The sequence below is a fragment of the Apis laboriosa genome, unplaced genomic scaffold (assembly GCF_014066325.1).
Source record: "Apis laboriosa isolate Shangri-la unplaced genomic scaffold, ASM1406632v1 scaffold40_cov151, whole genome shotgun sequence".
NCBI classification, from domain to species: domain Eukaryota; kingdom Metazoa; phylum Arthropoda; class Insecta; order Hymenoptera; family Apidae; genus Apis; species Apis laboriosa.
Window position 1 is genome coordinate 2,951,520 of NW_025223180.1, and position 10,835 is coordinate 2,962,354.

A 10,835-nucleotide genomic window follows, 5' to 3' on the forward strand; every position below is an offset into this window, starting at 1 on the left:
AGCAAATTGAACGTAATTTATTTTTTACGAAACGAAGAATCTCGATTCTCGAATTTGTCATTCTTCGCCACCGCAATTTCGACTTTGATTAAATTATTTTTTTACAACAAAGAAGAAGGAAAAAAGAAACGAAAATAAAATAATCCGTTTATGTGAAATTATTTTCGTGTTTTCGATAACGCGACTTATTATTGGTCGAATTCGCATTTTCGATAATCGAACGAACGTAAATCGTATACGGCATCGCGTTTCATTCCCGTTTCAAACCTTTCCAACGATCGAGCGCACATTTCTCCCTAACGATTCGATTCGAGCCGAGTGTCGATCGAGTAAAATTATCAATGTATACTCGAAACTTCGAAACAATTGGAGGCCGTAACGCGCGCACGATGCCGCCATAATTCACCTTGGTGGATGAATCGTATGTAAATAAACGCAATAACCTTTCGAACGATTGCCGTTTCACGACACAACCGAGTCCCCCCAGTGTCCGGGAAGACACGCCACGGTGAAGATCGAGTGGAACGTTTGTCGTGCCAATTATATCGTGAGTGTGAAAAAGTGTTTTTCCCTTTTTGTTTTTTTCGTTTTTTGCGCACGAAAGCCACGTGCCCACTTGCCTCGACCGAGAAATTTGTATTATTAGTTTGCGTTACGTATCGATTATCGAATTTTTATTTTCGATTTCTTTTTATTTTCGATTTCTGCGTGGTAATTGCGCCTTCCTTCGAAAGATTACAATTGTAAATGCGAAATAATTTCAACGTTCCGTTTCTCGTAATCGCGTACGAATATCATAATTTTTCAATTAAAATTTAAAAGCGGTGTTGCTTGGATGGAATGGATGAAAATTTCTCGATATATTTTTTTCTTTTCTTTGCGGTGAGAAACACATTTTGCAAGGTTTTTGCGCGAGGAGAGAGAGAGAGAGAGAGAGAGAGAGAGAGAGAGAGAGAGAGAGAGAGAGAGATAAGTTTTACGTCAAAATATAATTCCTTCGAAACGGTAGATTTTGAAAGGTTCGAGGTGAGATTATTTCGACGTTTCCATCAGGGATTTCGGATCGAAGTATGATTTAGCGTGCGTTAAACTAGAAGAGGGGGTTTTATAAGTCGTCGGTTTCTCAAAATTTCTTCTCAAAAATACGAGGAGAATTTTGATTATTATTAAGGCGATATATACGTAATTACTTTTTATTATGTATAAAATTAAAAAATCGGATCGAAACGGATCATTTCTAGAAAGAGGAAATTTCTCTCGGTGGAAATATACTCGCGTCGTCGGAAAATATGATAGCTTATCGACACTCGAGAAAGTAGCACATTGTTTGACGATCAGTTATCTAATTACATCGTATTACGTTATGATTTATATCTAGTTGTGAGAAGTTGAATTAAAAAAAAAAAGGAGCGAGTTCGAAGAAGCGAAAAGAGACGATAAGAAAAAAGAAAAAGAGAATAGAGGCAATCGAATCGAATTATACATGATGCGTGTTTACGAAAGATAGAAAAATACGTTCATTGTTAATTGGAATTAACTTATTGCACGTACGACGAGACGTTCGTATTAAAAATTAGATTGAAAGAACGATATATTTGTCACGATGTACTCGACGCGCAAGGTATAAAGCGCGGATATAAAAGAGATTGTAAATATTGACGATAATCTTTCTGTTATTTTCATATAATAAAAAAAAAAACTCGTTTCTTCCAAACCTTTCGAAACTTTATTACCTTCAAAATAAAAATATTCACTACTAGAAAGAATTTTAACACACAATTTTACGAAAAACTAATTATTCCCAATAATCAAAACATAATCCTCTTAATAATTTCAATCTCTACTCGTTCCTTTTCAAATCTCTCTGTCTCTCCCTCTCCCTCTCTCTCTCTCTCTCTCTTTCTCCCCCTCTCTTTCTCCATTTTCCAAATTTAATTTCTATTCGTCCACTTTCGATCCCAATTTTCCAAACTATTTCAATTCTCATCAATCGTCAACCGTTTTAAAAATATTTCGAATATTTCGTCAATCAATCCCTCCCTTCGAAAACACGAAATAGGGGATGGGATTAAACGAAAAAAAAAAAAAGAAAAAAGAAAAGAAAAGAAATTAAACGACGAGAAGAAGAAAATAAATAGGATCGAGACTCGAAGCTAGCAATGTAACTCCTCCTGTTGAGAACTCCTCAATTTATGATCCGTCCGCTCTGGTATTCTCGCGGATCTTGGTTAAACGATCGCGGCTCGTGGTCACGATCCGCAAGGGGCACAGGTCGGTCGGGTTAGGCCCGAATGGGCGGTGAATGAGGTGTCCAGCTGTGCCCATCCTGTGCAAACGCGGTACAACAATTATTGTTACACGCGCACACGCGCGCGCGCGCCGCGTGTACGAATGCGGCTTGGTGCGTTACACCACTTTTTACCAGCCCCACCACCATTCGCATAAACACACCGCCGTAAAGCGGTGAACACTTTGCAGCGTTTAGTCGCTAGTTAACCGTGCTCGTTTCGCGGTATTCGTTTCCGTGCCTCCGCGCGCCGTATCCCCATTTCGAGAGTCGTCGACGGGGCCCGCTCTCATATACCTCGGGTTTTAGGCCAGAGTCCGGAGGTGAGGATTTTAAGAAAGAGGAGAAGAAGTGTGGGAAAAGTGTGTGGAAGAAAAATGGATGATGGATCTGTGCGGTGCGATTCGACGGCGATGAACGAGAAGGTATAGGAGGAGAGAGGGAGAGAGAGAGTAACGAGTATGGGATATACTTGTTTTCGTTTTTTTTTTTTTCTTTTCCTTCTTCGCGCGCGAGAATAAATACAAACAGGTGGTGAATGCGATCGGTGTAAAAACGTACGATGAAACAACGATAAAAATTATGTCGCGGAGGTTGTGGAATTTTTTGCTTCCTCTTTGTTTTTTTTTTTTTTTCAAACGAAGGGGAAAAAGTTGGACGTCGAATTCGAAAAGTGATTATAGTGTGATCATAGCGGAGGGAAATAGGTTCACGCGAGACTGTAAATAATATACCAAACGATCTTGTTTTTCTGAAACCCATACGATCGGAATGAGTTCATGATTACGTAGATAATTTACCATTAATCAATCCCACGAATGATATTTCATCGTGTATCATTTGTTCAAGAATCGCCAGATAAACGAAAAGGAAATTTTACTTTACCAACCGATAAACCGTCGAAATCGTGTCTCCATTTCTCTCTGTATTCGTACCCCCTCGCGGCGATTAATCGGATTAATGGAAAAGGACAGTGTCGAGGAGGAAGTCGGAATCCGAGCGAAGGAAGCTCCGGCCGCGGGTCGCGTCGGTGGATGATCGACGCGGCTGGTAAAAGCGGGTCAAGGTGGGATCGCGAAGGAGGAAGATCCGGCCGAGGTGTAGGCGCGCCGACGCCCCCCTCCACTCCCCACTCCCCACTCACCGGCTGGGAAAACAAATCGTCACGCGACGATCTCGACGATCGGGCCGCTATCGGGCCGCGTGATCGACCGATCATCGGCGGGGGATCATCGGTGTTTCGACTTTCTCGGAGTCATCGTCACGCGATCGCTCACGGCGCGCTGTCAACGATCGAAACAGGAGACGTGATCGAGCCGTGATCGCCAGTCAATCGTGGAAAGCTGATCCCGCGCGACTAACCTCTTCTTTCTCACGGTTCCCCGCCGTGTCGTCTATTACATCGTCCCAGAGCTCGAATTGCTTTTGTCGCGCGTTTAGAGTCGATTGTTTCTCCTCTTTTTCCTCCTCGAAATTTTCGAACGTTCGAAAGATCGAGACGAGACTTTTCCTTCTTTCTCTACGCCGCGCGTGTGCATGGATTCGAGTTGAATCGCACCCATCGATCCCTCCGAGCGGCGAACTCGTTGAATCCGTTGGACGAGTCGTAACCTGTATTCATGGTCGTGCGATGATCGGTCGGAATACCGATGCCGTGTAATCGTCGTTTCGACCGTCGATCTCTGTCTTCTGTCTTCTCCATCTTCGTCCAGACGCGACTCGATTCGATCGTTCGCGTCGAGTTTCCTCGTGGAGCTCGATAAAATCGATTTTTCTCTCTCTCTCTCTCTCTCTCTGTCTCTTTCGAACAAAAGAGGCGCACAGACGTCGAATCGGCGCGTAAACGCGCGATCTTGGGCAGGTTATATCCAACCTCCCCCCCGATTATCCGGAGGAAGGAAGGGCGAGATATGGATATGGACATGAGCGGAAGGACGAACAGGTCGAGCGAGGAATTGGCCAAGAGGCGCGTCTCCATTAGCGATCAGATACTAGGCATGGATAATCCTACGTTCGATCATCATCGGCGCATAAGCGCGAGCTCGGAGCATAACTCGGATCAGGGACGTGGCAAATCGATATTGCAGCACGGAGGGAGCAACTACGGCAGCTCGGAGAATATACCGCAGCACAAGTTCGATCTCGAGAACGGGAGGATCAATGGAGGGAGCAGGAAGAAGTCCGCGTACAGCTTGACCAGCTCCATCAGGGACAAGATCGAGTACTCGGAGGAGCTGGAACGGTGAGAATTTTCCCCATTCTATTCCGCTTTGAAATGAAATTTCTCCCTATACGCGAGAGACCTTTCTCTCTCTCCTCTTCTTTCTTTCTTTTTCTTTTCTCTCTTCCCTCTCGAAATCGAGAAAAATATAGTATAATTTCGAGTATAATTCACGACGATAAGGTTAGACGGCTTAGACGGAATGATATATGCGCCGTTACTCTTCTCTCTCCATTCCGATTTGTCAAAATTTTTTCGAATCTATCCAAAGATTTCAAACATTTTTTTCTTCCTCTCTTTTTTTCTTTTTCGTGCAAGAAAAGGGAAATTAATTTGAGAATGATTTATCGCGATTGTAATTGGAACGATATTTGATGGTTATATTCTTCTCTCTCGAGTTTTCGTTCATTCTGCTTAGGTTTGTGACATTTTTTGAGGATCTGTAGCAACTTTTTCTTTCTTTTTCTTTTTCGTGCAAGGAAAAGGAATTTTTGAGAATGATTTAAGAGACGATGGTAGTTAAAATGATTTTTAGGAATCAATACATATTGTTGTATGTTTTGAGAATTTTCGTATTCCGTTAAAGCGATGATGAATGGAATTTATGAAATTTTCTTCTGGAGAATTCGTTGGAATTCGAAAGAATCTTTTCGTTTTTTCTTTTTTCAAAAATCGGTAGAAATTAAGAAATTGTATCTTATTAAACGCGAGAAAGCTTTTAAAGAATGTTCTACATTTAAAATACTATTTTTCTTGGGTAAGAGTAATCTTATTAGAACAAACATATCGATAGTGCAAACACGCGAGAATTTAGTAAATTTGATCGCATTAAGCTTTTACGAGTGTTTGATTAAGCGAAGCTCGCAATGGAATAATGGAATGTTTTAATCGATGTTTTATCTTCGATAAATCTAACCGCGTAGAAACGATTTTTCTCAAAAAAAAAAAAAAAAAAAAAAAAAAAAAGGAAAAAAAAATTACATTTCCGAACGATTAATTTTTCCCGAAAAGAACGGAAATTTTTTAATACAAATAGTTACGAATAGTTTGTGAAATATCGACGCACGAGATAAATTAAAACAACGCGTAGACATTTTCCGAATTGATATACGCGGCCCATAAACGTTTAACATTAAACGGGCGAATAATTTTCACGCGACGAACGAATATTCGACTAATCAATTCCGTAACAACATATTTTCGTTAAATCATCCTTCCATTATCCAAATCAATACTTTGCGAATCTCTGCTATTACGACGGTAATAAAAAAAAGAAAAAAAAAAAAAAAAAGAACAATATCGATATACGCGCAATATCACAATAACATTACGAAAACGCGAAAAATAAAACGATAAATCTCGATACACCGAGACGAAGAGGCATTCATCGAGCATAAATTTCTAAAATGAAAAAAAGAATAATAAAAAAAAAATAAAACAAAATAAATATCGATAGAGCGCATCGATCAATCACGCTTGCAATTATACGCATCGTCGCCATTTTTCTGCTAATTCTTCTTCTTTTTTTTCCTTTTCTTTTCTCTTTCGTTCTTTCCAATATATCTGCCCACGATGCACGAACGAACATACAAAAGTATTCGAGGCAGGTAAATCCCTAATCGAGAGAATTGTAACGGATCTAGGAAGCGTAGAATGGTGATGTAACCGGTCGGTTACAAAGCCTGTCATTTCCAATCGCCTTGATAAGATCATAAAGTCTAATGAGATTGAATCAAGCGCTGCTCTAAGTTTCCTATAACGTCTGCTCGCGTGCACGCAAGGTATGCTCTCCGGCTCTCCGCTTAAATCCTCTCCGGAATAAGCGACCAGCTTTTTTGCTCGGCTTTTAATTTCAGAAGATATCGTCGTCTCACGGCGATATCTCGATCGGTATATCGCGTATATACACGGGGATAAGGAGTGAAAACGCGGAGCGGAAAATGGAAAACAAGTTTGTGGGAAAACCGAAGGTCGAGTCGTTGAGTTTCTTGTGGTGAGTGGATGTGTCGTTATTTTGCGAAACGATGACGTTTTCTTCTTCTTCTTCTTCTTTTTCTTCTTCTTTTTTTTTTTTTTTTCTTTTCTTTCCTTATTTCAATTGTGATGGAAATTGATGGAATGTGGTAATGGATTGTGATAATGGATCGTGCGTCTTCTTTTTGAAAATTAATTTTTCCTTTTTTTTTTTTTTTTGTGGTACAATGATTTGATAGATTGCGTAATTCGGTGAATTGGTAAATCGAGTGATTTGGAGTATATTGCAAAATTTTGAAATGGTGTAGAAGAACTTTGTTTTCGATTGTGATGGAAATTGGATATGATGACTTTTTAAAAATTAATTAATTAATTTTTTTTATAATAAATTCTTGGAAAAGCGAGTTACAATTTGGTGAATTTGGTAAAAATTTTTTTATCCGAGGGAATGAATTAAATGAATTAAAGCACAGGTATATTTTTTTTTTTTTTTTTAGAAAACGGGCAGAGCAAGTTTTAGTTTTTGATTCTGAATGTATGTAATCTCTTAAAGAAACATGAAGTTTCGCGATGCTAAATCTTTTTTTTTTTTTTTTTTTTTTTTTGCAAAACATTAATGTTGATGTTAACAGTCTAGATACAAACTTTTCGTCTTATCTCGTGATATATACACCGACTTTACTTTTTCACTTTCCACCCTTGTTTCTCTTTCTGTTTGCCCCGCAACCAGTTTTTACTTTGAACAGTATAAATCTGTCTTTATTTCACCTTCTTTTTACCCGACTCTCTCTCTCTCTCTGATGCTCGTACACGCTATGAGAATGATATAATTAATTACAAAAGTTTTTCTTTTTTTCTTTTTTTGTATTTTTTATTTGTATTGTAAAATTATGAAAAAAAATTTAGACCAAAATTTCAATGGATTTCTATCACGTGTATATATACTATATATATATATATATATACGTGTTATACGTATAGTGAATTTTCCTGTTCGATTTTTGATATTACGGATATTACGGTTTTAGCTTTCGGCCGTATGGAATGGAGGGATTTTTATAAATTGAAATTTTGTGATGAATATGTTATTCTACAGTTATGTGTATATCTTGTAACCAGAACCGAGAAAATTCTTTGTTGTTGGCTCGTTCTTTGAGTTGAAAAAAATATACACTCTGTGAAATGAAATATCATTGAAAATATTATTTTACGAAATATCCTCGAAAATCTTCGAAACAAACGTTATTATTAGAGAGATTATTTTCTCTATTATATATATATATCTTTATCGTACTTGAAGACGCGTAGTCCAAATATCAGATATCGTACAATATTTCGATCAAAAAGAGCAAAATACTCGTAGAATTGTGCATACAATTTTTCCGGGAGCGTAATTTCCCTCCATCGCAATCGTGGAAAACTGTCCAAGAACCAACAAAATAAAAAAAAAAAAGGAAACACGAAAAAACACATACTCCATTAAATATATATTTTAGAAAACTTCATTAATATACTACTTCGTTTCAAAGTTTTCCAAATATATTTCAAAAAATAAAAACCGAAAAATAAAAAACGCGTACAATTCTATCGTTAAAATCATCCCACAAAATTTACAAAAACTATTCCTCTCTGCCAGATAAGCCAAAATAGGATAGAAGTAGTTTCATAGTTTCGAGAAAAGTAAAAAATGCACAATTTTATTCCATTCTATCGTTAAAATCGTCCCACAAAATTTACAAAAACTATTCCTCTCTGCCAGATAAGCCAAAATAGAAATAGTTTCATAGTTTCGAGAAAAATAAAAAACGCGCACAATTCTATCGTTCCACAAAATTTACAAAAATTATTCTCCTCTGCCACAAATCAGATAAACCAAAATAGGATAAAAATAGTATCATAATTTCGAGAAAAATAAAAAGCACAATCCCTTCTATCGTTAAAATTACAAAAACTATTCCTCTCAATGAAATAAACCAAAATAGGATAAAAGTAATAATTCGATAATTTGATAGAAAAACGAAATACTTTACGCAAAGTGTTGGATCCTTGGTCCCCTTCTAATATTCCCTTTCTTCTTTGTTCGCAGGTCGTGGTTGTATCTGTTTTGCACGCGATGCCACGGTCGCGACGACACTCCATCGTGGGAGCCACCCGGTTGGAGGAAAGCCTGTCCCCAACCGTTTTGCCCGAGCTACAGAAAATTCGCCCGGCTGTTGTGCCTGTTCCTGTTAGGCCTGCTGCTGTGGGGCATCGTGTACACGATACTCGGGGAGGACGCCGCCCCTGGCGGCCAGCTTTTCGGCCTCGCCGTCCTCTGCATCGCGGCTCACTTCGGGGGATGGCTCTTCTCCTTGACCACCCTGCCCGCCCTGATCGGTATGCTGATCACGGGGATCGTGATGCAGAACATCGGCATGGTGAGCATCGACCGAAACTACAACATCGTCATCTCCAATTTGCGGTGAGTTTCTTCTGATTTTTTTTTTTTTTTTCTCTCTCTCGTGTGATGCGTTTTATATTGTATCTTGTTGTTATATTGTATTATATATATATATATACATTTCTTTTTTTGTAACGCGCGGTTTGTTAAATCCAACGGAATGGAATTTTTCTCGTACTACGAATGTTTTGAAATAATAATAGTCGCGTCGCGGTCGATTCGCCATTGTATTTACGCTCTGACTCACGAAATAATACTATTGTAAAACCACGGTTAAATCGCGTTCAACGATCAATTGATGTCTATTCCTAGACGCCCCGAGACAACGCGTCGTATTAAAAGTTTCACCGACTTTTATTTTTCTTCGTCGTTCCGAAGAAACGATTTTTCTTCTCGAGAGTCGTTGACGATTGTTAAAATTTCCACGATTGTATTGTATCCTTAATTTTTTAACAATCGATGTACAAGAGGAGTAGAATCTCTATCCAAGCGTGTATAAGGTGGAAAAAAAAAAAAAAAATAAATAACGAAATTACGAGTTCCATTTTCTATCCGAAGATAAGAATTAAAAGAAAGAAGAGGCGATCGATAATGAAATCGAAATGACGGAAGGGAATTCGATGGAAACGAAACGAATGGAATTTACAAGTGGCAGAGACGGAATGTTTGTACTTGGTTGAACGATCGTTGACCCAACCGAGCTAAGGGGTTAATTATTACGCTGTTGCGCGTGACTACAGTTAGACTTAACTGGGCACGTGATTAAAATCATGTGCTGTTACGCACACATTACTTCTTCGGCTGAATTTGTAAATGGAACTTCATCATTTCGTAATTGAAATTTATTCCGCCGCCGTCATGTGATAATATTTACTCTCCTCGCGCTCGTGTGCGTGTGTGTGGTTTCACCGGGGATCGATTATCGACACGATCCACCGTGTCGGAAGTGTCGTATCGCGTCGGGCTAATAATAAAAGAAGCATTATCTTGAGCTCGTTGTAACGTACTTGGCACTTTCGCTCTAAAATTTTCAAATTTTCAAATTGTTTTCAACACCGAAAATTCTCAAATTTTACCAATCTCTCGGAAAATTCATCCATTTCCAAATTCCTGTGTTCTGAATAACTCGATCCGTTTTCCAACCAAGAATCCTCTCAACCAAGAATCTTCTCCCACCATAAAGATAACTATACGTTTTCTACGAGATAAAATTTCCAGTCGGAAATCGATTCCAATCGCGAATCCTTAAAAAATTTAGGTCCAAAGCGTTCTTCGAAGCTGCGCTCGATGCGATATCGACAGGAACTCGTCACTTCTCTTTCCTCTGATCTTTATTTACACGGAGAGGAGAGGAGCTCGTCTCGCGATTCAACGAGGTTTACGAGGTATGCAATAAGAAATTTCATAGCGTTTCATAGCAATGTATCGCGGCGGCCGATCGTCGAACCGATTGATCGACGATGGGAAAAACGGAAAAACAAGCAAGACGATTCTCGGCGGAATTCCGCATTTCGAGATTATAGATATAATAGAGAGAGATTTTTCCTCTCGTCAGCTGTTTCGCGTACGATTGATAGATCACCCCGGAACGATATATCGAAGTTTTAAATCAAATCCACTTCCCCCCTCTCGAGAGAGAGAGAAAGAGAAAAACTTGTTATTTTCTTTTCTCTCTCTCTCTTTTTTTTACCCTTTCTTTCTCGCTCGATGAAACGTGGCCAACCGTCGAGAATTTTCGTGCGATTTTTTTTTTCTTTTCCTCTTTCTCTCTCTCTCTCTCGTTTGTTGTATAAACGGTGAGGTTGTACAGATTTTGAGGTTGAAACGTTTGGTTTGGAATTGAGAGAGAAATCCACGATCGAAAATCGAAGCTAACGATACCTCTAGGGGATATATATATATATATATATATA

The 10,835-nt window shown here is 38.9% G+C and overlaps 1 protein-coding gene across 6 annotated transcripts in view; it reads left to right on the forward strand.

Annotated features, from left to right (window-relative positions):
• The first annotated feature begins 2,367 nt into the window (after positions 1–2,367).
• LOC122715780 (sodium/hydrogen exchanger 9B2) overlaps positions 2,368–10,835 on the forward strand; it is a 98,254-nt gene continuing 89,786 nt past the window's right edge. For 3 of the 6 annotated variants that reach the window (XR_006346906.1, XR_006346907.1, XM_043938225.1), the window contains exons 1-3: positions 2,369–2,712; positions 4,102–4,529; positions 8,569–8,943. Coding sequence is in view for 4 of the 6 variants with exons in the window: in XM_043938225.1 (XP_043794160.1) it covers positions 2,665–2,712; positions 4,102–4,529; positions 8,569–8,943 (851 nt within the window). In the remaining 2 variants the exon portion in view is untranslated. Of the gene's footprint in view, positions 2,713–4,101; positions 4,530–8,568; positions 8,944–10,835 lie in introns of all 6 variants that reach the window. The other 3 variants (XM_043938226.1, XM_043938228.1, XM_043938227.1) reach the window with 3 other exon arrangements.